Source organism: Purpureocillium lilacinum (genome assembly GCF_023168085.1).
Source record: "Purpureocillium lilacinum CBS 284.36 DNA, scaffold_2, whole genome shotgun sequence".
NCBI classification, from domain to species: domain Eukaryota; kingdom Fungi; phylum Ascomycota; class Sordariomycetes; order Hypocreales; family Ophiocordycipitaceae; genus Purpureocillium; species Purpureocillium lilacinum.
The window spans coordinates 798,624-825,445 of record NW_027072112.1 but is presented as its reverse complement, the minus strand read 5'-3'; the positions used below and the strand labels follow the sequence as shown (position 1 = coordinate 825,445).

Below are 26,822 nucleotides of genomic sequence, written 5' to 3'. Positions count from 1 at the left end.
TGTTGGCGAGTCAACTTGGCTGATGTAGAGAGACGGCGACAATCATGGGGCCCGAAGATGCTTGGACACATTTTCACACTCCTTTGGTCCTCGATAACGGCATGAGTTGAGATTGGCAACTAAGAACTGAATGGATTCGTCTCAAATGCTTAAACTCCTGATTCTCAGGTATCATTCTCGTCTGGTTAATTCAACAAGATATAAGTTCTATTCCAGGCTTCTTAGCCCGTATAACAGGATGGCGGTCAGCTCCTCGGAACTTCACGCAGCAACTCCAACCCAGCGACTCGTAGTTTCTGTCCCTCCGCCGACCTGCACCAACTCCTTCAACCGCCTTCTGTTGATCTTGTACCCAACGTAAGGATACTCCGAGACGAAGAATACTCCACCCGAAAGGCTTTTGAACTTGCCGAGCTTGCTCTCAACAAATAATTCCAACTCTGAGGCCAACTCCGAGAGCCTCTTGCTCGTATTGGCATCATCTCTCGGTACATGCTCTGGCTGGAGGATAACAAACCCGGTTGGGTGCTCCTGCTGGGTGTCGACATCTCGAATGCCAACGACAACGGCCGTCGCAACAGCAGGATGGTCAAATAACACCGCCTCGAACTCGTCGGCTGAAGCATGGGTTCCGTAACCATCGCCGACTCGTAGCAACTCTTTGAGCCGATCGACGATGAAGACGTTAGACTTCTCATCAACGTAGCCAACATCACCCGAATGAAACCACCCATCTGTATCAAAGTCTTTGTTGGCCTCAGCGTTGTCCTTGTACCCAGCAAATCGCGCGAGAGTGTTTCGCACGAGAATCTCTCCCTGCTGGTTATGACCGAGGTCCTCTTTTGTCTCAAGATCGATGACCCTTGCCTCTACGCCGTGAACAAGTGTTCCACTCGACCCAGGGACCGAGGAAGCCTCGTCAATCTGCAAGGCAATGAGAAGAGTCTCCGTGGTGCCCCATTCCAAGGTGAGTCGTGTACCATTAAACTTCTCCTGTACCGCATCTCGGATCTTCGTGTGAACAGGGGCGCCAGCAGATAGAAGCCACTTGATGCTCTTGTACGTGACGCCGTCCGCCTTGGGGGATTTCGCAACTTGGGCTGCCAAAGGAGGCGTAACAAACAGGAACGTAATGCCGTACTGGTCGATTAAGTGAAGCGATGTTTGATCAAATGGCTTGAGGAGGATCACGACGGGTATACCCAGTAAGACATTCAGGCCTAAGTTGAGTTTGGCGTTGATACCATAGGCGAATGGCAGTGATGAAACCCAGACATCTGTCTCTGGGTTTGTATCTTCCGGTACGGTCAGTCGCGTCGTTAAGAGGTTCGCTGCCCAGTGCGCGTGTGTCGTGAGAAACGACTTGATGATCCCCGAAGACCCGCTAGTTCGGTAAATGAACGCGTAGTGTTCTTCGGTCTCATCCCGTGTCTGAAGTCGAAAACCATCGAAGAGTTCTTGCTCGTTGGCGAGTAGGTCTTCGATATTGGGGATCCCTGCAGGTGAACCAGCAAGGCTGATCAAAGGAATGCCGTCATATGCCTTGGCGGCAGCCTGTGAAATTGGGGCTAGGCCTTCATCGGTGATTATCAGCTTCGCATTGGCCTGCTGTAGCCTCGGAAGAACTGCATGGGAGTCCAGGCCTTGCTGCACTGGAATAGGTGAGATCGTGGCTCCGGCGGCAAGGGCTGCAAAATATGCAATAGGATAGTGAATCTGTATACGCGGTGAGTAATCGATCCACGAATCCTAATAATGCTACTGCTTCCTTACTGAATTGTTTGCTAAGAACGCAACAACATCGTTTGGTTTGATGTTGTACTTTTTCACCAGGACGCTGGCAAGTCGGCGACTCCGTTGCTCGAGGTCCTCAAGAGTCAGGACCTCTCCAGTCTCGTGCACACGGTATAAGACACGGTCTCGCGGGTAGTTCTCCCGCCCGGTCTTGAATATAAAGTTGAAGACATCCGTAGCCGGTGCATCAATCTGAGGGAGTTTAGACGAAAATACCATGTTGGGCAGTTGGTGGGTATGTGTGATCGTTACAATTGTGCGTATCACTCATGTAACCAAGGTCTTTAACACTCTCACAATCTCTTGTGGTTACAGTACAATTTGTTTTGACGATATATATGTCGCACGTATTCGTAGTAAAGCGCATGGGCTAGAAAGCCGCAAGAAGTCGTGAACAATACCTCGAGCTCCTGACGCCACTGGATCAACCTCAGATGCAATTCGGCGTCGCCTTTTCACTCCGACAGGCGAACGTAAGCAGGAATAGCGAAACTGTGTAAATTTGTCCGAGCCTATACCGCGCGGAAGCATACCCCTGTTCCAATCTGTGCAAGAAGTGCCGTTGCTAAAAGACGGCAGGCAACGGGGTGGTGGCGGATCATGCATGTAAGTGGGGAATAGGACCGTAGCATCAGCGGCGTGGGCCCTATCACAGAACACGCCATGGTGCGCTGAGATGACGTGAATTAACAGTCGAATTCCGAGGGTTGTGTAGTCGGAGATCGATGGATTTCGGGATAAATGCATTGGTCTAAACTGGACGATCTGAAGTGACTCCGCGGTGACATCGGCCATGTGCATTCTACATTGACTGGATTCTGTAGAGTCCGACGCTGACTGGCGCGGTCGAGGGATGCGGACCGAGCAATAGTGGTCGATTCCCAGGGGAACCCTCGGCCACCCACGTTCCGATGCGTATGCTTGCACGGCACTACAAGCAACGGTAAGCCGCAGGAAACGAGAGTACGTAGCATGGTATAGGACAAAGGAGCACATGCAGTTCGGTCACTTCGATAGGTCTTCTTATTAAAAGGCCGCTGATTGTTCGAGGGAACAGAGGTGCAGGTTGCTTAGCCCATTGGGAAAACGTCAATTTTCTGAGCGAAACCAGCTACAGCATCTTACAAGCTTGTCTTTTGGCTGAAGCTTCCACGGAGCAACCCGGCACCTCTGACATCGGAAATATGGCGGCAAACGGGACTACCAGTCTTCCAATCATTGACTTTGCAAAAATTATTGGCCCATCAATCTCCCGATCGCCAGAAGTCTTAGAAGAAAGCGAGCTGGAGCAGCAAAAGCTCTTCCAAGCCTTCGTCGACGTTGGGTTCTGCTACCTCAACAACCATTCAATTCCGGACTACGCACGAGACAATCTCTTTTCACACGCGAAACGCTTCTTTGCCCTTCCAGAATCGGAGAAGGCCAAGGTGGAAACTGGAGAGTCGAAAGGATTCCACGGGTGGTTCTCTCCGGCTCGAACGTCGGGAGACTCACGTCACTCTGATCTCAAAGAGGCCTTTGATGTCGGCAAAGAGAATGACCCTACAAGGCCGAACCAGTGGCCAGAAGACTGGCCCGAGTTCCGAGACGACATGAACTTCTTCTTTGAGAAGTGCCACGAAGTACACCTGGTACTGTTGCGGGCACTCGCCCGACAAGTCGGAGTGGATGAGAACTTCTTCGAGCCTCATGTTAACGAGAAGGATCACTTTTTCCGTGTCATTTACTACCCAGAGACCAGCCGAACCGCATTCCAGGATAGGTTACGCGCGTCAGCCCACACTGACTACGGCACATTGACGTTGCTGTTCAATGACGAGAGCGGGGGCTTGCAAGTACGGCGCACGGATGGCACTTACATCGCGGCACCCCCGATCCCGGGTTGCGCAATTATCAATGGTGAGATGCATTCTATGAAGCTTTTGTCTTCGCACTGCTAAGCATGTCTGCCGGAACAGTGGGAGACTTACTTTCTCGGTGGTTCAATGACAGACTGGTCTCCACCGAGCATCGAGTGGTGGAACCGGAGCCAAAGACGGACATTACGGGCCAGATCCCTGCTGTCGTTCCAGCTCGGTACTCCATCGCGTGGTTTGGCCACCCTAACCGAGAGGCACTGGTAGAGCCGATCGACAAGTGTTGCACAGCGGATAACCCGAAGAAGTACGGACCTGTCTATGCTGGAAAACACGTGGTGGAGAGGCTCGCGTATCTGCACAAGAAAGGACAAAATACAACCACGTGGACGGACAAGATGCAACGAGGGACGGACAAGGCAACGGATGGACCCGCACCGCAGCCTGTTGCTGCGGGTGGCTCGTAAGTTGTAGCATCTTAGAGAGTTGGTACATACAAAGTTACAAGGTTGCTTGATTCAACAAGATATGCTCTTTCGGGCGTTTTGCGACGTCTGCCGTCGTCGGCATGTGGTGCCATGATCCCTGCACGTTCACAGTCCCCTGTACAATTCTCCGGGCCACCTTCCATGACACCGACACAACCTAACCCCTGCAGGCAAACGCTTCAATCCTCGTGTCGGTGTTTTAACTGGTCAGAATCACCAATTGTGCAAGACAGTTCAGCAGTGGCGAGACCTAGTTCGGCATATGCGAGTCCGGCAAGCCGCGACCATGAGCGCCGTGTGCACTGCACTGGAGGCATCGCTTGATGTGGGTCACTCAGGCACAGCTTATGCCACCGTCGGTTGCCATCGCACTCCGACGACCTGCGTCCGTGGTTGTTTCAGGATTAGGAGGAAGTCGGAGCCCGAGCCCCAGGTGGTATCGGAGCATTCTACTGCCCCGGACACGGACGCAAGTTTCCGCCGGACAATAGAGTAATAATAGGTGTCGGTTCATTCTAGCATTCTCAAAGCTGACAGATCTGGATCCTCCGCGCCACCCTTGGTGATGGCCTCGCGAACCTCGGAGAGGCGGGGGCGCGGCCCTTGCAAGCGCCGTTCCTTTACACACGTCAACGCCTCATTATTAGGCTGCAGGCGTTCGGCAGGCTAGCGGCATGGCAAACAAACGTATCTAAATTGCGCCAGCGGTCGGGGTTGCGCAGCGGCAGGCGGCTTCTCGGCGGGTGAAGAGACGAGACGGCGCTGGGTGGGACGGCACGCGTGATGCCTGGATTGGGACCTTCGGGCCGTAGAGGGCGACCTTTGCTGCACTTCAGGTGTAGCTGAATGATTGAGTTCATATGCTTATAGGGTCGCCTAGTGAATCAGGACTTCTCCGTATCCTAGACCGAGATGTGCTGTGAACATGAAACGAGCGCGTAACAACACTGTTTTATTTGCTATTGTTCCCGGAGAACAGAAGACCGGCAGTTTATAAGTCAGTCTCAGTCTGAGAATTCGCTCTTATCATACAAACTTGATCTCGTCATACTCGATGATGCAAACACAGGTTCAGGCAAGTGAAACAGTACCTGCTCCGATGTAGCGCCACTAACAAGATTGGCATATTTCTAGATCTTGGGGACGAGGCTTCCCGCTGAGATGCCCCCAGTCATTGCTGCTCTTCCAGAAGATACGAGTTCTTATGTCACTGCATCAACATCCGGCTTCCCAACTTGGACGGCGGAGTCATGGCAGTCTAAGCCAGCCGCCCAGGCTGTTGAGTACGAAAACGCGGGTGCGTTGGAAGAGACATGTTCCTACCTGCGACAGTTGCCACCCTTGGTCAGTTCCTCAGAAATTGAGAGAGCACGCGCGGAGTTCTACCACGTTGCCCTCGGCCGTGGCTTTATCATTCAGGGGGGCGACTGTGCCGAAAGCTTTCACGACGTTCGATACAGTCTCATCAATCGGAAAGTCGACTTGCTTCGCCGCCAAAGCAGAATTCTGGAAAAGGCGCTCGGAAAACCTGTCATTGCACTTGGCCGAATTGCAGGCCAATACGCGAAGCCGCGGTCTAATCCATTCGAAACACTCGCATCGGGGGAGGTTATCCACGCCTTTCGGGGACACAACGTCAACTCTGAAGATCCGACTGATCGCCGGCCAGACCCCAATCGACTTCTTCTGGGCTATTTCTACGCTGCCGCATCTCAAAATACCATTCGCCACATTTTGGCGCCTTCTGTGGGCGTAACGTCCAAGTCATCCAGCGCTGCAACGCTGTACTCTTCACATGAGGCGCTGCATTTGCCTTACGAGGCCTCGCTAACGCGAGATCATTACAACCTCTCGGCCACAACAATATGGCTCGGGGAACGTACTCGTCAGCGCGATGGGGCGCATGTCGAGTATGCTAGGGGCCTCCGAAACCCCGTCGGTGTGAAGATCGGCCCGACTGCGACTCCCGCTGAAGTCGTTGCCCTTCTCAGCGTTCTTGCTCCGGACCAAATGCAACATGGGAAAATAACTATCATAACGCGCATGGGCCATGGAAAAGTCGTTACTGTCCTTGCCCCGATCATCAGGGCAGTACAATTAAGTGGCCATGTCCCTATCTGGATGTGCGATCCCTGTCATGGAAACACAATTGTGACCCAGAGTGGCATTAAGACCCGTCGAGCACGAGACATGCTGCTGGAACTTCAAGAAACGTATCTTGCTCATCGAAGTTTGGGTAGCCATCTGGGTGGAATCCATCTCGAACAGACGGGAGATGATGTCACTGAATGTCTTGACAACGACCATCTAGGCGATGAGGACGATCTCAAGAGCTGTTACAAGTCCCTTTGTGATCCACGCTTGTCAAGGGACCAGGCTTTGACGCTGGTCACCGATTTCGCGAAGTTCGTTGAGAAGCAAGGTACTTTAGCTTGAGAAGTAGTCTGAATCATTGGACAAAATGACATAGAGGCGACACGATGGACATACTCTGTTGTTTCGATTGGATGCCTATCCTGGCAACTCATCTAGGAGCCTTTAGTAGACTTCATATGTGATATAGGTGCGACAATACCCATTCTGGCGGGTCGACGTGTGATGCGAATCAAACTGAGCGAGGACATATCTTTGGCCAGTTCAGGTTCAACGGCGAACCGTAATCTTTCCATTACAGACGCTACCTGTGCAGTGAAGGCAGCTTGTCCACTTTCGTTCTCTGCCAGTTACTATTGCCCATCGCAGTGTTTTGATCCAGCCGGTTATAGTGTGTTGAATCAGTAATATAGTGAGCCGTTCTTTCATCGAACCACAGGTGTCCCGTTGACGACTGCACGCGTACCGTACCACGCTGAGCCTCACAACGTCTCATACCTAACAACTCAGGAGGAACCATGTCAAGTCTATTTAGTACTTGCATCACACGATCGACTGCTTCCTTCCGTATACAAAGTTCAGCTTCGGCTGGTACCCATAAGTCTTTATCTCTACCTCTAAAGCATCCAAGAACTCATGGAACTCCTTTGCGTTCGCAGCGACCCCAGGAATACCTTCCTCTAAGTTCGTCGGGTTAGCAGGTCAATTAGTCTGGAACGGCAGGCTGCGCTTACCGGGGATCTTCTCATCTAGGGTGCGAAAGCACTCAACCCAAAGCTCCGCCGAGACGTCTCGCTGGTTCTCTACTCTAGCCAACGCACCATACCCGTGGTCGTACTGGATTGTCTCGACATCCTCCAATCCGGCGTCGGCCAGCAGGCCGGCAAGTTTATATGCAATATGAATGTCCATTCCGAAGTTAGCTGTGGACCACTCTTGCAGAGCCGCTTGCTTCCTCAGTTGCGGCCGCGAAACCGCGTCGGCGGGATTCTTCGGATTGATCCATTCCGCCTCAACAAGCTGAATGTAGCCGCCAGGCTTGAGTGACGAAACCAGGTTAGAGATGACAGCCGGCCATTCAGCAGACTTGATACCCCAAATGAGAAGCCGCTGGTGAATCACGTCAAATTTGTCCGTCCAATTCCACTCGGTTGGAAACGGTGTGCGAATGTCATGGCTTCTGAGGTCCACAGCAGAGTCGCCGGGGGCTGCTTGTCGGGGAAATAACGCTGAGCCAATGTCAACGCCAAAGAGATCAAGCTTGTGCGTCGGCAGCTGGCTACGAAGATCACGAAGCCAAAGACCTGACAAAGAAGTTAATTCTGAAGTCGAGCCGCTCTGCGGAGGATGCCCAAAGGCTCGACGGCGGCCCACGTACCATCAGCGGCGCCAGAATCGAGTACTGTCAGAGAGTCACGCTGGTTGATGACGGGAACTACAAGCACTTTTCCGTCGGTCGTCGACTTCATAAAGTGATGTTGTCTGCCGAGTCGCTCGATCTCTTGCGCATGGTGAGGCAGCATGTAAGCCCCTTCTGTGCCTGAGAATTGAGGAGGTGGCACTGCTGCTGGCACAACTACCGCCACCGGTGAACGATTATCGAGAGCTGCACTTGCCATGGCGTGAGGTTGTTGCGTCAAGGTATGCCGGCACAGTTTGCTTCGCTAAAACGTGGTCGTTCGGTTCCTGAGCAGTGAGTCCGGCGATGTTCCAGGCTGGTAGGTCATCTCACCGAGCACTAAGTTGCTTGCTCCTCTTATCCACCGCTGTCATGCCAGTTTGCTTGACACTTGACATGTCGTCATTCTGGTCTAAAATGTGTGCACAGTGGTACTATCGCACACGCAACCCCAATGGCCTCTCCTCGAACACACTGGACCGCGGCTGACTTGCATTCAATCCTTCCTGCAGTCCAGTGGCCGCTCCTGGAGAAACCCATCGGATTGTCGGGAGGTGTTCGTGGTAGGAACCAGGGTCGTTCATCAAATCAGCCCAATCCAGGGGCGCTGTTGGGGGCCTGATTGCTCCACCCATCTGCCACAAGTCCGAACCATCGGACAAGGGTGACCCAATTCTTGGTCGTCCAACTCCGAGTTGCGGCAGAATTGCCAGCAACGGGCATGTCGCTGAGAAGCGGCGGTCGCAAACGCAGACAGCAGCACTCATAGAGAACAACATTGCGCCGGGCAAGAAGCCACGCTGAAAGCAATCAACATCCACTGTGGCGTAAGGATGGCTCAAGACAGGAAGAATGATTTGGCGCGACGACCCGTTGCCCATGGGCTAATGCGCCCTTCATGACCATTGCGCTCTCCAACCAGAATTCCGTTGTGTGAGACCTCTTTGGTCTGCGATGCCACAGCTTTCGGACATCGACAGCTGACCTCTCTGGCGGTCTGCTAATTTTAAAGGGGAGAAATCCTTCTTTGAAGGTGCAATTGTCGACTGAACTGCCATTCACAGAACGCATCCTAGTCTTCAGCACGGCCGTTCCGCCATTTGCTTTATTTCTTTTCATCCACATTTCTGCTTTGCATGACCATCCTTGGGTGGAGTCCATCATACAGTGTCTCGGAGTAGGGGTGGCATACACTGCAGTCTTGAGTGGCACCCACGGGCCTTGACCTCCCCACGCCGGACAAGACGCACTGCGCCATACTTTGTACATCTGCTGGCCTTTTGCCGCTGAGCCTCCAAGGCCTCTACCTCAGCCTATTCGACTCTGTGTTCCCATTCGCGCAAAGGCCCTCTCTTCGACACTACTCGCCAAGGGCTCGCCATCTCGCACACCATGATCGCCGCGCTCGCCCCGCCCCTCGCAACGGCAACCCCCTATCAACTGGTCAAGTTTGCAAATCTCACTCTGGGCCATACTATTCAACCATCTTGGACACATCTACCCATGGAATCCTCATCGGCTGCGCAGCTACATAGGGACTCCAGCTATTCTTCACTCGCGAAGGCCACCCAGCTAGCCCCTGGCATCTACAGCGTTCGCCAGCTGGTCGCCAGCGCCAGCCCCCTCCTCGATGCCATCGTCGCTCGGCTGGGTCAAGATCCTCCGGCCGAACCACCGGCTCGATCAGTGCTTGTGAATGGTCTTGCCGCATCGTTGGCCACGAGCGGCCGAGAGTCGACCTTGCCCCTGTCGCACTCGCCTCAAGACGCCGCTCGCAGAGAAATTGTCTCCCAATCGAATCGAATCGCCGAAACCATCATAAACCATGTTCATGCAAATGCTAGGGTGTACACGGGCAGTCACGACATCCGCTTCAGGAGCCCTTGCGAGGGCCATCTGTGGACCCCATCGGTCGCCGCGCTCCTCCTAGGGCCCCGAAGCGACTCTCATCTGATGGAGCTCTACAACGAGTGGCTCCATCGCATGATCCTCCTAAGGGACAGCCTTCTGCCGTTCGAGAATTACGAAGAAGTTCCCCTGGTCATCCCGGATAGTTCGAGCCGCGGCCTAAGAGATCTCGAGGAGCCTCGCAAGTTTTTCCTTGTCCGGTGCCTGACCGGGGCCGTTCAACACATCGCGATTGTCGACTTGGCAAAGGTCTTCACAGCCAGACAACTTCCTCGTGGTGGTTACGGCTTTCAGTATTCCCAAGGCGTAATCCTGCCAGCTTTTCTGTCCGGGTCTAGGTCGCTGCACTTGCTACGCTATCACCCGGCCCGATTCTACAAGTCTGAGCCTGACGTGCTCTTCGATTACGAACACCAGGAGTATGTCAACGCTCCACGGTCGGAGCTGGCGCCTTCCAAGGACACTTCTGGGACAGAGACTGTATTGTCAAACGGCAGATGGAACCTCAGCTCCCTGCTTGCTGTGGACACACGCGTGACAGAGTCTTCTCTGGACATCGATGCGGGAAACGACGCTTTGCGCCGCGTCGTCAAGCTGAGACTGACGCTTGACTCTGGCGTATGCGTGTCCGTCGATCTGGGGCAAATCACACGAGGCCGCCGTTATGCATACGACGTTCGATCGGAGAAGAGGCTCAATGGCTCCGCCACCGAACAAAACGGCGATTCAGAGAAACGAGCGCTGCAGGCAAATGGCGTGTCGAGCGGCGCGATTATAAATGGCAATCAGCCGGTCGGACTTGTTCACAGCACGATTGACATTTTGACCTCCCCTGGCCTAGTCATCTCTCCTCGAGCGCAAGCTGGACGGGGAAACCTGGTGCACGTCATCCCAGCTGCCGACCCTGTCATCAAGCTGGCTCTACTTGGGAAGCTGTACCCAGAGAATGTCATACTTCTGCGAGAACAGGACGACTTGAGCGCATTGAGCAAGGCTGGAAAGGGATTTTCCCAGAAATTTGTTATACTGGAGCAAAGTCCAGCGGCTGCATGATGGCAAGCCCTCTGATACGTAGAACTTCAGGGCCCGAGGGCAATGAGCCGGTGGAGAACGGACATGGGCTTCAAGTCAACAGTGGAGAGAATAAATCATCAAGGCGATTGCAACTAGTGGATGAAACCTCGAAGCAACTTGGTGATACATCCCAGCCACAAGTAACACTCTGTGATGCAGTGCCTGTCATATGCACTATGAGAGCATGGTAAATCTGCTGGTCTGGAATGGCCTCCGAGGAGTATTTTGTCTAGGACAGATCTAAGAATCGAGTTGTAAGCTCGAAGTAAATACAACCAGCCGCGTAAACTCATCAAGCTGCCCGTATTGCACGAGTCTTCCCGTTCGCTGGCTATATCCCGTGGTGTCTATATCGCCGCTAAAGCTGTCATTCTTCAGGTGATTGACGACTTGCGCAACAGTGAGCTTGCTACGAGCAACGTCATCCGCCCCTAGCTGCGCTTTCGCTGCCATCCACTCTTCGGCCGACGACGCCTGCCAAACAGATTGCGGAGCCGGGATACACATGTTCAGTACCAAATGTTCGTCCAATGGCTCAAAGTAATTAGGGTCCTGCTTCTGGATCCTGCAAGATAAGGTGTTGATCGTGTTCACCAGGAACACGGTCCTTCGAATTGTTTCATTCATGATCCACTTTCTCCAGTCTACTTCTTCAACATTCTCACCGGATGCGGTCTGAAGATATTGTCGAATGAGCTTGCGTGTCATCTGGCGGTTTTGTCAGCGATAAAGGACGGGTGGTTCTTCCTTGTACGCGGAATCGCCAACCTTGAGGAAGTACATATGCTGCACTTCTGTCGACCGAGCCTGTTCTCTACTGCTACTAACGAAGAACCCCAAGATCTATGGGAACAAGTTTTTAGACTCATGGCTCTCTGGAGCAGCAGTTTCTTCGTAAAATTGGATATCTCATACCTGGTAGATGCACATGGCATGTACAACTGCCAACATATCGGTATCTGAGCCAGGCCATTGATGCTGATGCGACTGTTAGCGGAACATTGCAAAGGTGGGTGGGTTCGTGGGCGCAAACGTACAAAGCCCTTGACCAGCTTGCTGCTTTGCTCATTGATCAAGGAGTATACAAAGGTCTTGCTGGTGGGCACTGAGGCATAAAACGCGCCGACGCAGCAAAATGCCCTCGCCAGCGGCTCGGATACGTCGCCAGCCGCGCAACGGTAAAGCTTGTGATGCACAAAAGGGGGATAAACACCTGGACTTGTCATCACTCTCGGATACCCCCGGACGATTTGAACGAGGTCGTCGTCACTGTTGAGCTTGTGGAAGGGACACGAACTCAGTGGCGCATTAGATTCGATGATTCCGGGCAGCCTCCTTGTCTCCACGAAGTCTTCTTCGTAGATCGTCTTCGATGCTTCATGAAGCGTTTTCAATGTGTTGCTGTTTCCTTGATCTCTCCGGGGCGGTGGGTTGTTGGGCTCGCTGGCCCTGTTTGAGGCTTGTGACGAAATAGCAAACTGACTAGAACTTGACTGTCGCCTTCGTGATATTGATGAAGCTGGTGAAGCCAGCGCTGCCGGTGACGGAGAAATGCGATTCCTGGCGAGTATGCCCAGAGAGCCAAGAAGGTCGAAGTTCATCTCATCGTTAGCAATGCCGGCTGTGTTGCTGCCGACAGTGTTTTCGTTGAGTTGAACAGGCATGGAGAGGTCAGATGGCGCAAACGGACTCCGAGAGAGCCATGAGCCGCCATGTTGCCATCCTGGCGTGGCATCTTCGCCGGCCAGATTGTATGCATTTCTGGTCAGCCAGTCCGACCCAGGCACTGTGACTCCAATCGCGGATCCCAGTAGTTGATCTGAGGTGTCTTGCTGGTCTTCCTGCGAGTCCATCTGCCAGTTGGATTGCGCCATGTTTGGCGCCTGCCCCGACGAGTGGTTGTGTTGCATTTGCTGCGACATTGACGGGACCGTGGAATTGGCGCTGGGTATGTCATTCTCCACCTCGGCCAGCGCCTTGATGGTCACAAACTCCGATCCAGCCTCTGAACGCACGGTTCGGGTTGCAAAGCCGCCTCTGACAGGTGCATGTCTTTGGCTACCGCTAAACGCGTCCTGATCGTGAATGTCGAGACTGATATCCGGCGCCGCGCTTTGGTCTTGAACCCGTTCCCGTGATCCGAGTATCTCCTGGCCGTCTGTCTGTGGTTCTCTCGTTGGCGCGACGTACTGGCATGGCTTATTTCGGCTGGCACAACGGGAGCAGGCTGGTATCCGCAGGTCACACCTTAACTTTGATGCAGCGCACGCAACACATGATTTTTGTTTCGACACCTTTTGCTTCGCCAGAAGACAGCGTTGTTGATGCTTGTAACGGTACTCTTCTGCGCGAGGGTAGGGTTGCTCGCAACCCACGATGTTAGTTCAATTGACCTGGTGTCGTGCAACGACCGCATCGCCCCTGCCAGCGCCAGACAAGGAACAGCAGCTGGCGTGACGTAGGGGTGAGCACAGGGGTGGGCACTGAAGCCCCCCATGGATACTGACTCTGAGAAAACTCCTTGGGGCAATTGGCGCAGCGCCATGGGCCTTGCTTGAGAGCGTCCGAGCCCCGGCGCGGGGCGGGTGGGCGTCGCTCCAGCCGGCCGGACTGGGGTCCAGCAAGTTGCATTTCTTCTGACGGTGGCATCAATGCTCTCCGACCCCGAGAGTCGCAGTTGGGAAGGGGTGAAATCATGCGGAGGTGAGAGGGACGGAGTTGATCAAGATACAGTCAGGGTCCAGGGGTGTATACGTGCGTTACCCCGGCACGCCCCGTAACGGATCGATCTCGCAAGCCAATGCGTGGATGTCACCATCTGGCCATTCGGGTCCGAACTCCGATTTGTCACGACGAAGTACTGCGTCAAAACCCCCGGTACTGCAATAACTTGACCTACGTCCCGTTATGCAATGTTTCCGTCGGCACTGAACAATGACGACTGTCGTGCGGAACAACATCAACGATGAAGGCAGCTAGTAAGCCGGGAGGCTTTTCGGATGGTGAATCCTCCCGAGGCAGGGAGATGAGCCAAGCAACGTTCCCCTTCGCGTCTGGACCCGCCTTTGTGCATTTTTGGAAGCCACAACCCGTTATCCAGGGCCGAGGACAATCGTTGACTAGCGAGCATCAGCCCTCTCGAGTCTCGACTGCTTCAGAGGGAGGATCACGACCCATGGTGGCAGCCTCGGACTTCCATTCGCCATTTACGTACTAAATAGGAATGTCGTTTATCATGGAGACGCGGCATCCGCCGAAGGGAGTATGTGTCCGCGGGCGGGAGACAGCTGCTGTGCCGTCGCACTCCGTCATGAGGCAATACGAAGCCACAGTTTTACCATACGACGTGATCATGTACTATGTTGAATATTCTACGGCGACGACTCGGAGTGTGGGCGATGGTTGCCGGACAGGGGCCTTTGATACAATTTGCCCTCCGAGCGACGGGCCTGGCTCCTACAGCTAGGTTGGTTCCGGGTAAGGCCAAGGAGAGCTGGGATTTCGGGAGACGATAAGCTAGCTGGGAGAATTGTAAGCCCTCGAGTCTGGGTACCCGTGATCGTTGTAAATGCCGACTAGTGCGGCGCCACTGATCGGTATTAAACACACATTCAGCGCACATGTCGCGGGACCGTATCCAGTGAGAATCTTCGTATTGAGATCATAACGACGTGTTTCACTGTATTACTTCCTCACCATGGGCACAGCCAAGGTTTTGATCATTGACCATTACGACTCTTACACCAACAACATCCTCCAGCTCCTTCAAGGTACTCGGACTGGACATGATGGTGTTCCCTATCCAGAGTGGAACGTAGTAATTGTGAGATTCGACCAATTCTCATGGTATGTGCCCAGCTCCCCAACATTGAAGTGTAGCCTGGAAATTTCTCAAGGCGTCCAGCAAGCTAACTCTTGTTCCAGGGATCAGTTCTTTACCGAAATACTCCCATCATTGGATGCAATCATCTTGTCACCAGGGCCAGGCACCCCGGAAAGAGAAGCCGACTTTGGGTTCAACGCCAGACTCCTTCAGGAGGTATCCATCCCGATACTCGGTATCTGTCTCGGGCATCAGGGGATTGGTACCTCTTTCGGTGCAAAGGTTGTACATACTCCAAACATCAAACATGGGCAAATATGCCAGATACATCACAGAGAACTCGGTGTTCTCAAGGATCTACCACAGGGATTTGACGGTGTCAGATACAACAGCCTGGTGCTGGACTTGGAGAGTACGTTCCCAGCCTCATCTGGAAAACTGAGTTTGCGTATATGTGGACTAATGCGTCATTTAGGTCTGCCACGGGATCTTGAAGTTACTGCCTGGACATTTGATCCGGAAGATGCATCAAAGAAAGTCTTGATGGGGATTCAGCATCGCAACCGTCCAATATTCGGCACTCAGTGGCACCCGGAAAGTATTTGCTCGGCCCACGGGAAACAAATTCTGCAGAACTTCCACGAGATAGTGCTGGACTTTTGGGCAACTGGCAACCCTGGAAACCGCTGGACCAAAAGACCCCTTTCCGTTGATGCCTCTTTGCCCCAGCACATTCTCAAAGAGAATGTGACAGAACCAGTGCATGCAAACGGAGCAGCTAAACTCCGTGGAGATGGGCCCTCAAGCTCAGCATACTACATCAAGTCCACAAGCTTGGGAAAGGGGCCAGTGCCTCAGGTCATATTCCATTCGCTGTTCAGAAATAACTCGCCGGATGGAGAGATTTGGCTTGATAGTGCAAAGGTTTGTTGATCTTGCCTCGCAGCGCTTTCAAGTGGGAGATGGTGGAAGCTGACACGACTCAGGTTCGTGACTCGCACTCGCGAAACTCCTATATGGCCTCAGCGACGTTTGCTCTGAGCTACTCGTCTCAGTCGGCAGTCCTCTCATTCCAACAAAACGGTAAGCCAATACGATCAGAGAGACTCTCTGTGCCGTACTGGACATGGCTGGACCACTTTCACCGCGAGGTCATCCGGGATAACACCGAGGCAATTTCCCCTGAGCTCTTGGACCAAGAGGCTGAAGTTGGCCAGCCCCTCCTGCAAGTGGGACTGCTGGGATACTTTGGCTATGAGCTGAAGCGGGAGTCCCTCCCCGGATATCACTATGTGCCGACAACAGAAGACCCGGACACGGAGCGCGCCGACAGTGAGCTCCTGTTCGCCAGCACGGTACTGCGATTGGACAATTACACGGGCGACTGGACCATGTTCAATCTAGTAAGACGAAGTGATGCCGACCCTATAGGCGACTCCATTGGAGCCGTCAGCAAAGTTGGCCTGAGCGAGGAAGAGTTCTCCGCATTGCTGGCTCGTGTGCGCGATGTTTTCGCGGCCCCTCTGTCGCCGCCGTATGTCGAGCCGCATGGACTTCCGAGTTTCGTCGCTCTAGACAACGAGGAGTCATACTCGGACACAATTCGGGCCGCCAAAGCTGCCATCAAGGACGGCGAGGCCTACGAGCTGACCTTGACAACAAAGTTCAAGGCCGAAAGCCCAAAGGTAGACCCATACGCACTGTACCTGGACCTGAGAGAACGTAATCCCGCACCATATTCGGCCTTTATGCACTTTGCTGCGCACGACAACACCATTCTGTCGTCGTCTCCGGAACGATTCATCTCTGTGGATGCCAACGGGGTCGCTGAGATGAAGCCGATCAAGGGGACGTTGGCGGTAAGCCCCGACTTTGAAGAAAATGAGCGGAGGAAGACGCAACTCGCCACGGATGTCAAAGAGCTTGCCGAAAACTTAATGGTACGTCGCCCATCTTGTCATTTGTTGGCGGCATGGGCATCCACTAACAGCACCTTGGTACGTGCGTGTAGATTGTCGACCTCATTCGATCTGATCTTCATAACATCTCACCGTCGAGCTCAATCATTGTTCCGAAGCTTCTTCACGTGGAATCATATCAGACTGTCCATCAGGTGTGTCATACCCTTCCTTGTTTTGTGTTCGAAACCGCACGGGAGAGTCTGACTGTATCTCGTTGGTAAGCTTGTGACGACGATTCAATCGCAGATTGCCCAGTCCATCGGAGGCGTCAAGGTCATTGAGCGGTGCTTCCCACCTGGCTCAATGACGGGCGCGCCAAAGCTCCGTGCCGTGCAGATTCTTGACGCCCTCGAGCAACGCGACCGCGGCATCTACTCCGGAAGCATCGGGTACATCTGCGCTAGCGGCACCGTCGACCAGTCCGTGGTCATTCGAACGATTGTCAAGGCAGGGGAGAAGCTCGAACTCAGTGCGGGAGGGGCCATTACGTGGCTCAGCGAGGAAGAGAAAGAGTGGGATGAAGTCATGACGAAAGCAAACGCCGTTGCAAACGCGCTGCCTCGGCAAACGCCCCTAGAGGTTATAGCCGACGGTTTGCAAGTTGGTGCGTGAGGGACTGGTCGCTCGAAAAGAACGAAGCCGACCAATGTGAGCTAGAAAGATTACAGTGGGACTTTACGTTGGTTGAACTGAGGCATGTCATGAAACTTGCAACACCTGGTAAATGATACCGGCTGCTTCCTATTGCGGCATCTGTTGGGGGTGAAGACCGAAATGTATGATCCAGGCAGCACTTGTGCAGGCTTTTAACCACCAACCCCAATGGGAATTGGCCGCACGCGCTGTGTTCTTGAACGGGATTGGAGATTGATTGAGTCCCGCTACCAATTTGATGCCCCCAGTCGTCGTAAGCGTGCCTGTAAATGGGTTTAGCTCTAAACGTCAGATCCGGGTCACCCGCGGCTCAATTGGTTCGAACATGAGAACTAATTTGAGGTGGAAGAAGGAGCCCAAGTTCGCATCAAGTAAATCTGGGCGACTAAGGGTTGGAACAACCGTTCTTTTATCTCCATGTGCATATCAAAGTCAACGCTGGCTCTGCCAAGTGGTGGTCTCAGTAGCATTGACTGGTGGGCATTTCTTCGACCCCAGTAGCCCCCAACATAATGCTGGCTTTCTCGGTATCTCCAAAAGTCCAGAGCACAATCAATGCACCCCTTGACGCACGACGGTATGAGCGATTCCAAAGAATTGTGGGCGCAGCCCGGCCACGCTTGACGGGTCATTCTACTCGTATTGAATATGACTGCCCTCGCTCGCTCAATAATATTGGCCTTCCTCTCCTCTTCTACGTTTTCCCACTCTCCTCCCGGCAGGGCGACAGGCCCAACTGCCACGACATGTATCGGTCTGAATGGAGCCCCCATCGGTGTCCCAGGTGCTCCTGAGCTTCAATTCTCTTCGGCCACGTTGGTTGCTCGTGAGAATCGGAAAGCCGAGCCGGCTACAGTTCCGCAGATTCCTCATCCTGGTGCCGCTCCTTTTTCTGACAGCGCTCTTCTTTACTTCGGCTCCCCGCAAGGCGTTCGGCCTGGGAGGACACACCCCGCGACCTCCGCCGCTTGTGCCCTCGGGGTCCAATCATTCGACTTTCGAGAGCGCACTCACTCGTGTAATCGAGCTTCTGCCGGGACAAGACGAGCGCGACGCGCTTCTGCTACCGATCGAGGTTGGACGCGAACAACGTCTACGGGAGCTCGCTGTCCGGGCGCGGCGCTACAAGACCCTCCTGGATGGATGGGAAGGACTACACGATGTCGACAGCGAAGATAGATACGGGGTTATTCACGACAATATAATACAACAACTTCGTCTATTATACGATCGACATGAGCTCCATTCAGAGAAGCTACTAAGGGACGGCTTTGCGCAAACGGTTCATTCCTACGAGACATTTCGGTATTTTTTGTCAGCCCTTGCGTCGTCGTTGTTCCCCTGGACTGCGCCATATTTTTCCGACCATACGGCATTACGTGCACATATCAAGCAAGGCGGGCGAGGAATCGTCTTCGCGGCGGGAAGTCGACATGCAGAGTACTTGCTATCTTCAATCCCAACTCTTCGGGAGCTTGGTTGCAATTTGCCAATTGAGGTCATGTATCTCGGCGACGCAGATCTCAGCGAGGACTACCGTGCCCGTCTGGAGGGCCTTGGCGCCGTCACGACTCGCAACCTGGCCCAGATGATTGACAACGCAGGAGGAGATCTGAATAGCTATGCCAGCAAGCCCTTTTCTATCCTTCTATCTAGCTTCCGGGAAGTTTTATTCATCGACGCGGACAACTTCTTTTTCCAGAATCCAGAAGACCTATTTGACACCCCGTGGTACAATGAGACTGGGGCGCTATTCTTCAGGGACCGACGAGCAGGTCCGTTCTCGAGAAAGGAGTGGCTTCAGCAGATATTGCCTGAACCAGTATCTCAGACGGCAATGAGGAGTCGATTCTGGACCGGCGAGAGTGCACACGAGCAAGAGTCCGGCCTCATATTGGTAGACAAGTGGCGTCACTTCATAAGTCTTCTACTGGCCGCACGATTGAACGGGCCTGAGCAGTACTCGGAGAAAGGCGGAGCAGGTATCTACGAGATGGTACATGGTACGTGAAGCTATCGTCTCAGACCTGTTTTGGAATCTAATGCTGTTTGCAGGTGACAAGGAGACATTCTGGCTGAGCTGGGAGCTCGCTGGTGACGTGGACTATAGTTTCCACCCGGGTGCCGTCGGCGGCATGGGCTTCGCTCAACAAATAGTCCCTCAAGAACGGGGAAACCGGACATCACAAGACGACGAGCGCTATCGTGGCCAGGACGTGTGCAAGTTTTGCTCGTCACAACTGCTACACATGGACGCGGAGGGGATGCCTTTGTGGGTAAATGGCTGGATCCTGAAGAACAAGAACAAGGACGCTAAAGACTGGGAGTACGGCGAATGGGAGCACTACGCCGCCGAGCCCTCGAACGTCCAAGACGTGATGGAATGGGATATCGGTTACGATAACCACTGCTGCTTGACTGTGGCTTGCAGCGAGAAAGGCACATTCACCGGAGAGCATCAGGCGCTTTTGAGAGCACTGATCAACAAGGCGATGGACGTCAGCGTTAGCCTGCGTGGGATTCAGACGGACGAGGAGGACGCGATGCCCGAGACCTGACCGTACCATAATACTCCCTGCGACCGATACCCTTTTGCTGGCTCAGCCGAGGGACGATTCTGGAATCGAATGATGTGGTGAATCGCGTGTCTGTCCCCAGGACCCCAATGGAGCCGCCCGACGCCTCGCCGTTTTGTTGTTTAGCGCACAAAAAATGACAGGAATGGCCATGGTCCCTGGACACGAGCAATTATAGAATATGCAGGGACATGGACACGTTCAAGCTGGTACAATCACCCATGCATTTGCGTTGTGCGACTGGCGTTGGCGTCGTTCCAGTTGTCGCAGGAGTACCTAAGGTGGGAGTGGCAGCTCTACAGCGGGTTACAGCCAGCACCGGACGATTGAGTTTACTGGATCACAGAACCCCGCGTTACCTCAACGGCGCCCCCGGGTAGCACTACCTTACTGATCAACGCGACCGCTGCTCAATCCTCAGAGCAAGCCTCGGCAAAGGATTCAGCGAGCATCTACCCTTACCCTTTGATCCCATCTTGTTCATCATAACTGCCGAGCAGGCCCGTGTAATTCATCACCACTTGCAACACATCGGCACGCGCAGCTTAACCCTTGCTCATCCACAGCTCAGCATCAGAAGAGCGACCATGGCCAAAGTCATCATCCTCATGGCCGACTACGGGCACGACCCGACAGGTGCGCACCCTTATCTCTCACTGCGCTGGGCTCATCTCACCCCTCGCAGAAACCGCTGTGCCTTACACGGCGTTCAAGGAGGCAGGGTTCGACGTCGCGTTCGCGACCGAGAGCGGCAAGACGCCAAGCTGCGACAGCCGCATGCTTGAGGGCATCACCCAGAAGATCCTCGTACGCGCTCTGCGCACGCGCCGCAAACATCGGGCGTACTGACATGCGAATTTACAGGGCGCGACCCAATCCACTATCCAGCTCTACAAGGCCATGGCCTCGTCTGCCGAATTCACCAAGCCCCTCTCGTGGAGCGCGTCCGGATTCTCCCTGGCGCCGTACAACCTCGTCTTCCTACCGGGCGGCCACGAAAAGTCGGTGCGGCAGATCATCGACTCGGCGGCCGTGCACGCACTGCTCATCGACTACTTCCCGTCGACGGCCAAGGCGTCCGCGGGCGGGAAGGCGGCGGCCGTCGGCGCGGTGTGCCACGGCGTCATGGTGCTGTCGGAGGCGCGGCGCAAGGATGGCGATGGACAGAGCGTGCTGCACGGGGTCACAACGACGACGCTGCCGGCGAGGTTCGAGCAGGTGGCGTTTTGGGGAACGAGGGCGTTCTTGGGGGATTACTACAAGACGTACGGGGCGGGGAGCGACGACGTGGAGGACTCGGTGAGTGACTGCGACGCGGACAATATGCGTGCCTCATGCTTATCGCCAATGCGCAGGTTCGAAAGGCAGTTGGCGATCCATCGCATCTGAAGATCAGCCTCTCGCCGTCTCCGTAAGTCGCTTCAACCAGCCGGAGATGCCCGTCAGCTGACACCGGAGACAGATTCGTGGTCGAGGACGAGAAATTCAACTACATCAGCGCCAGGTTCCCCGGCGACGTGCCGCTCATGGCCGAGAAGATGGTCAAGCTCATAAGGGACCTGACGGCTGGAGAGCCTGGCAGGGCTGGTTCGGCTTAGGTGCAAGGATTGAGTGTGTCACATGCGGAAGCGCGGGCCTGGCTTTGCCACGGCATGAGGGAGAAGGGAAAAGCAGCCTCCATCACGGTGACTGACTGGTGACGAAGTATCGGCGGCAGGTAATAGTTGAAGTTGTGTTTGCCACCGGTTTCTGCCGTTGCACCGTGGCCCTGGCATCCCCGGACGGCAGTAAAATGATGGGCCGGAGCTTGACTCCTGGTGGTGGCCGTCACCATCAAGGCTCAATTGCAAGTCGCGCAATGGAGAGCCATCAATGGACATCCCATGACTACATGACGCTATCTCATCGCTATGCGGCGATCTTTTCCATGCAAAATGTTGTGTCCAGGAACGGATTGCAGGGCAAGTGGCTGTGGGCGACACAGGTGTTGTCACGATGACGTTCCCCCGACACACGCAACGCCTCCGACAATGGGACGCCACACAACAAGATGCCGCCCTCGAAATGGACTTCTTGCCATTTTAGGCATTTTAGTCAAGCCGGATATTGGGGGGACCGCCGTAAAAGGACCACGATATGTTCCAGGTTCGTGTAAGTGGCGAGCCGGACAGCATCATCATGACCGTAAAACGCAACGCGCGTACTCCCGATTGTGACTGCATCGTGGACGAGCCTGCTTTGGGCAGATATCGGCATCGAGTGCCGCACCATCATGACTACAGAGCCTGATCGGGGTATTTATAGGATGTCAGGCGCCGCCAGACGGGACTTATTCGTTCAACTTGCACGACTCCCAAAGACAATCTACGAGAAGCACCAGCATGAGTCCCCTCGGAACTAAGAACAACAAGACCCACGCCAACGGCGCCGGTGTCCCTGGCACGACGGTCCCAACTACCCAGATGGCCGGGGCACCAGGAGGCATCGGGCCCGACGCCACCCTACCCGGGCCGGCGCCTCACACGGCAGGCCCGCATCGGCACGACATCCTCAACAAGCTGGACCCTACGGTGGACAGCCAGTCTGGCGGCGCGCAGGTCCTAGGACCTGGCGTCCAAGGCACCGGTCGACAGGCTGGGGCCGCACAGCCGGTTCCTGGCACGGCCGCCATTGCCGGAGGAGCGATGCCTGCAGGCACCCAAGCCGCGGGCGGCCTCGCAGGCAACTACACGCATGGCCCGCAACACAACTCTCGCATGGCCAACACGCTGGATCCCCGCGTCGATGCGACCGTGGCCAACGCCCAGACCACGGCGGCTCCAGGCACCGCAGCTCCGGCCCTCGCACCTGCGCAGACCGCAGGCACCTTTGGGGGTGTCCCTGAAGGCATGTACGGCCCGCATCGCACGCGCGCCGGCAACACACTGGATCCTACGGTCGACTCGGACCTCGACAGAACGCCTCGCGGCATGGCACAGCAGGGAGGCGGCGCGTATGGCATGGCGGGCGCCGTGGGCGGCCGCACGAGGGACGAGATGCTCCCGGGCCCGGCGCCTCACACGGCGGGGCCGCACCGTTCGGATTTGATGAACAAGCTGGATCCCAAGGTGAATAGCAAGATGGAAGGCGTCCCGGCGCGGCAGTACAGGCAGTAGGCTGGCTTGGTGAGAGGGCGTGATGCTGGGAGACGCTGGAGATGGCAAGATTGGCAGAGAATGGTCGGAGTTACCGTTGGCACATAATACCCCTCGCACTTGGTAGATTGAATCTGTTTCGCCCCGTCATCAGGATATTAGGTGTGATATGCCTTGCTTATGAGCGAGAGAGCCGAGTATCTTGGCCCTGCTTGGTGGGCTCCATTCGCGTGGGAAGATGGATGAGTGAATCCCTGCATCCGGACGGCTGAAGCATCCATGGATCACTGGAGCGCTGTGGGAGCCCCAAAACACAGCGGGAGATGTGGGGCCCGTCCCGCTGAGTCCCCTGTGGGGGCGCCGGGCCATCGATCCAATTGAGTGCCGCCCCGCCTTGCTCCACCAAAATCTACCGCCACCTTCCCGGACTTCTGCTTGATGCCGCTGCGCTCCAACCCGCAAAACTTCCCACTGCCATCCATTGTCGTCGTGCAACCACAACCGCATCGCAACCCAAACATGGCCCAATCCAAGGCGGCCAAGCGCAAGCGCAAGGCCCAGGCCCAGGCACAGGCCGACCACCCCAGCAAAGCCGTCAAGACAGGCTCCTCGCCCGCCGGAGATGCCGCCGCCGCCGCCGGCTTCGAGCCCAAGAGCCTCCAGACCGTCATCTCGGACGAGGAACTCGAAATCACCATTGACACCCTCGCGACTCTCGCCAAGTACCCCAACCTAACCAAGTCGAAGCTGTGCAAGGACCTTAGAGTCGCCGTGTATGACTTTCGCCAGTCTTGTACCACGGGCGTCAATGCCGCAGGTAGGTTCTCCCATCGCAGGACCAAGTCTGTGTGAATCCGATGGCTAACGAATTGTATCATCTAGATGGCGCCAATCTCACTGCCCGCGTCTCCGCTGCCCTCGCCGATGAGAAATACCTCGAAGCCAAGATCCTCCTCGCCGAGATGCGCCTGCGCGGCCAGGAGCCCAAGCTCGGTGCCCTCTGCCGTTGGGTCCGCGACCTCGATGTCGTCACCCAGCCCAAGGGCGTCAGCATTGTTGGCCCCGAGCGCTCGGCCAAGGACATGGAGCTGCTGGGCGTCTTGGATGCCGTTTTGCGCGTAAGCTGTCCCGTCGACACGAGCGCTGCCAAGGCTGCCATCGACCTCTCCTCGCACATCGCCTTCCAGACGACCTGGGACCTTCGCGCGTCCACGACACCGCACCAAGTTTACGCCTCCGTCTTGGACAAGTCAATACTCTCGTCCGCGCCAAAGAAATCCTTGCGCATTATCGAAACAACACCGGGTCATCTTCGCAAGCCGCCCAACCACCATCCCGCCATTCTCTACACCACCGAACTCGACAGCGTCTCCCTTTCACCTGAACGTCAGGACATCACTTTCCACAACCACCCCAGCGTGCCCAATCTTGGTCTCGCCACCAATGTTCTGTCGCCTGATGAGTGCAAGGCCATCATTGCTGCTGGCGAGAGCGTCGGCTTCATCCCCGACACGCCCATTCGCGAGGGCGGAGATACGAGCGTCCTCGCGCACAACTTTTACTGGATCGTCGACACGGCCTTTCATGATAAGCTCTGGGCGCGGATGGCGCCGTTTGTGCCCGTTGCGGTCAACGGTCGGCTTGCGCGGGGCCTCAACCGGAGGTTTCGCGTGTATCGCTACGTGCCGGGCGCCGAGTACCGCTGCCATATCGACGGCGCCTGGCCCCCGTCAGGCATACGCCCCGACGACACATACGTCTATGACGACTCTCCGCCCGACAAGAAGCAGAGTTCACTCTTCACATTCCTACTATACCTCAACGACGAGTTTGAGGGCGGCGAGACGACCTTCTTCATTCCCGGTCAGCGCGAGGGGATTCTCAATGCCTATCCCGTGCGGCCAGTCATGGGCGGTGTGGCCGTGTTTCCCCACGGCGAGACGAACGGAGCGTTACTGCATGAGGGCACGAGTGTCAAGAAGGGCGCAAAATACATCATCCGGACTGACATTGAATACGACGTGGAGCCTTCGGAGGCATAGAGCGCTGGACCGCACGCCTCGTCAGGGAAGGCATCCCAAGGGAGCCCGGCCCGGCACAGCCGCCGTGCTCACTTACGACGATATACGACCAAGTACGCATCAAATTCTAAGGATTTAACATGCAGTTTGTTATGTCTGCTTGTGAATGGCGTCACTCCTTGACGGCCTGCAACGTGAATGAATGAGGCAATCGCCATGGCCGATCAGTCAACGACCACTCCCCTACCGCTCTGTCAGCCTACTTACCAGTTCTGAGAAAAGCTTGATACTAGGTGCTGCTTACCGCTCTCATCTTTGGTCATTTGCCCCGGCAAGGCGTTCCAAGGGACGCTCTGATGCTCGACCAACCCCGTCACCCTCATCCCCTCGTCCAGCAGCGCCTGCACCATCTCCGCGATACCGTGGTTAAACGACGCCGTTCGCGTTGCTTGGAACTTGTATCCCCCCGTGTGGACATATGTCTCCGCCTCGTCAAATATCGTCGGCTCCCCGCCGCGCTCAAAGTACGACCAGCCGAGCACCGGATCATCGGTGCGCGCCTCGTCTAGGGCCAAGAGCACGGGGTGACCATCGCGCACAAACAATCGCCCCCCTGGGTTGAGCAGGCTACGCACCACTTTCGCCCACTGCGCCACGCTAGGGAGCCAGCAGAGCGCTCCTATGCCCGTGTAGACGAGATCGAACGACCCCTGGGGCAGCACAGCGGGGGCGTCGTACACGGATGCCTCGACAAAGCCCAGCCTCTCGCCGCCCGTGCCGTCCGTGGCGCTCGCGAGTTTGCGCGCTTCGGCGAGCGATGCGCCGGAGAAGTCTAGCCCCGTCACGGAAGCCGTGCCCAGCCGTGCGAGGCTCAGCGTGTCGGTGCCGATGTGGCACTGCAGGTGTACGCACGCCAGGCCGGTGATGTCGCCGAGGAGCGGGCGGTCAAACTTGACAACGTCGCTGAGGAAGTTTGCGTCCGAGATGAAGTCTTGGACGTGGTAGTCTCGAGACGCGGCGTGCTTCATTCGTCAGCTATTGCCCCTGCCGAGCGGTTGTCTTGGGCCTGTGAGTTCTCACGACGGGGGCGCGCTCGTCCCAGTTGGTACGGTTGAGCGCCTCGTAGTCCATCTCTGGATCCATGGCCAGCCTCGAATTTCTGGAGAGAAAGCAGCCCGCGCGATAATGTTGGCGTTGGCCATCGCCGACAATGTCGCACCGACAGTTATACACCGGCACCCTCGGCATCCCCGCTATTCCGGATTCAGCACGCCGAAGCAGCTCCCGAGTGGAGGTTTATGAAAGCCCCAACGTGGAGGCAGAACGGGGTGACTCAATGCCGAGATGAGCAATGAATGGGAAGGGGGGAACTTTGACGTGACGAGGTTCGCCCCAGGTCTATTCGACCCCACCTCGGATTGATGTTCCTCGTCGGGCTTTATATCGCTGGTGCAATCGGACACTGGGTAATACAAGAGGCATGACACGTGGGTAGTTGTGAGCGGACTGAGTCTTGAGGACATGTCGTAACACCTGCTCGGACCCGAGATCCCTTGACCGTCCAATCTGTCAACTGCGATGTGTGGGCAGAGGCATAGGTCTCATGCGAGCTCTTACACGGCATCTGTCATACCGATGTCGCCGATCTACTTCTCTTGATGCTCGGGGTTGAAATTAGTGGCACTGGGAGTTGCGGACGCGGATGAGCACATCGACGAGGTCGTCGAATCGACAGGCAGGTGAAGACATTGCAGCAACATC

General features: G+C 55.4%; 10 protein-coding genes across 10 annotated transcripts; 7 read left to right on the top strand and 3 right to left on the bottom strand.

Annotated features, from left to right (window-relative positions):
* Nucleotides 1-261: 261 nt before the first annotated feature.
* PLICBS_002071 (uncharacterized protein) lies at nt 262-2,013 on the bottom strand (the record flags this gene model as incomplete). Its single annotated transcript, XM_018321700.2, has 2 exons — nt 262-1,716; nt 1,774-2,013. The coding sequence occupies 2 exons, from the start codon at nt 2,011-2,013 to the stop codon at nt 262-264; spliced, it is 1,695 nt and encodes a 564-aa protein (XP_018179179.2).
* A 965-nt stretch (nt 2,014-2,978) lies between these two features.
* Nucleotides 2,979-3,734, top strand: PLICBS_002070 (uncharacterized protein; the record flags this gene model as incomplete). The annotated part of the gene is made up of 1 exon (XM_018321699.2): nt 2,979-3,734. The coding sequence occupies one exon, from the start codon at nt 2,979-2,981 to the stop codon at nt 3,732-3,734; it is 756 nt and encodes a 251-aa protein (XP_018179178.2).
* Nucleotides 3,735-7,054: 3,320 nt separating this feature from the next.
* On the bottom strand, nt 7,055-8,130 carry PLICBS_002069 (uncharacterized protein; the record flags this gene model as incomplete). The annotated part of the gene is made up of 3 exons (XM_018321698.2): nt 7,055-7,191; nt 7,246-7,815; nt 7,890-8,130. The coding sequence occupies 3 exons, from the start codon at nt 8,128-8,130 to the stop codon at nt 7,055-7,057; spliced, it is 948 nt and encodes a 315-aa protein (XP_018179177.2).
* A 1,172-nt stretch (nt 8,131-9,302) lies between these two features.
* On the top strand, nt 9,303-10,871 carry PLICBS_002068 (uncharacterized protein; the record flags this gene model as incomplete). The annotated part of the gene is made up of 1 exon (XM_018321697.2): nt 9,303-10,871. One exon carries the CDS (start codon nt 9,303-9,305, stop codon nt 10,869-10,871), a length of 1,569 nt encoding a protein of 522 aa, XP_018179176.2.
* Nucleotides 10,872-15,610: 4,739 nt separating this feature from the next.
* PLICBS_002067 (protein phosphatase PP2A regulatory subunit B) lies at nt 15,611-17,288 on the top strand (the record flags this gene model as incomplete). The annotated part of the gene is made up of 4 exons (XM_065599947.1): nt 15,611-15,631; nt 15,702-16,655; nt 16,727-16,828; nt 16,899-17,288. The coding sequence occupies 4 exons, from the start codon at nt 15,611-15,613 to the stop codon at nt 17,286-17,288; spliced, it is 1,467 nt and encodes a 488-aa protein (XP_065456019.1).
* Nucleotides 17,289-18,831: 1,543 nt separating this feature from the next.
* On the top strand, nt 18,832-19,888 carry PLICBS_002066 (uncharacterized protein; the record flags this gene model as incomplete). The annotated part of the gene is made up of 2 exons (XM_065599946.1): nt 18,832-19,333; nt 19,386-19,888. 2 exons carry the CDS (start codon nt 18,832-18,834, stop codon nt 19,886-19,888), a joined length of 1,005 nt encoding a protein of 334 aa, XP_065456018.1.
* Nucleotides 19,889-20,493: 605 nt separating this feature from the next.
* On the top strand, nt 20,494-21,504 carry PLICBS_002065 (uncharacterized protein; the record flags this gene model as incomplete). The annotated part of the gene is made up of 5 exons (XM_018321693.2): nt 20,494-20,542; nt 20,592-20,713; nt 20,771-21,205; nt 21,262-21,317; nt 21,369-21,504. 5 exons carry the CDS (start codon nt 20,494-20,496, stop codon nt 21,502-21,504), a joined length of 798 nt encoding a protein of 265 aa, XP_018179172.2.
* A 783-nt stretch (nt 21,505-22,287) lies between these two features.
* PLICBS_002064 (uncharacterized protein) lies at nt 22,288-23,061 on the top strand (the record flags this gene model as incomplete). The annotated part of the gene is made up of 1 exon (XM_018321692.2): nt 22,288-23,061. One exon carries the CDS (start codon nt 22,288-22,290, stop codon nt 23,059-23,061), a length of 774 nt encoding a protein of 257 aa, XP_018179171.2.
* Nucleotides 23,062-23,559: 498 nt separating this feature from the next.
* PLICBS_002063 (uncharacterized protein) lies at nt 23,560-25,082 on the top strand (the record flags this gene model as incomplete). Its single annotated transcript, XM_018321691.2, has 2 exons — nt 23,560-23,857; nt 23,923-25,082. The coding sequence occupies 2 exons, from the start codon at nt 23,560-23,562 to the stop codon at nt 25,080-25,082; spliced, it is 1,458 nt and encodes a 485-aa protein (XP_018179170.2).
* A 242-nt stretch (nt 25,083-25,324) lies between these two features.
* PLICBS_002062 (uncharacterized protein) lies at nt 25,325-26,204 on the bottom strand (the record flags this gene model as incomplete). The annotated part of the gene is made up of 2 exons (XM_018321690.2): nt 25,325-26,083; nt 26,142-26,204. The coding sequence occupies 2 exons, from the start codon at nt 26,202-26,204 to the stop codon at nt 25,325-25,327; spliced, it is 822 nt and encodes a 273-aa protein (XP_018179169.2).
* Nucleotides 26,205-26,822: the final 618 nt, after the last annotated feature.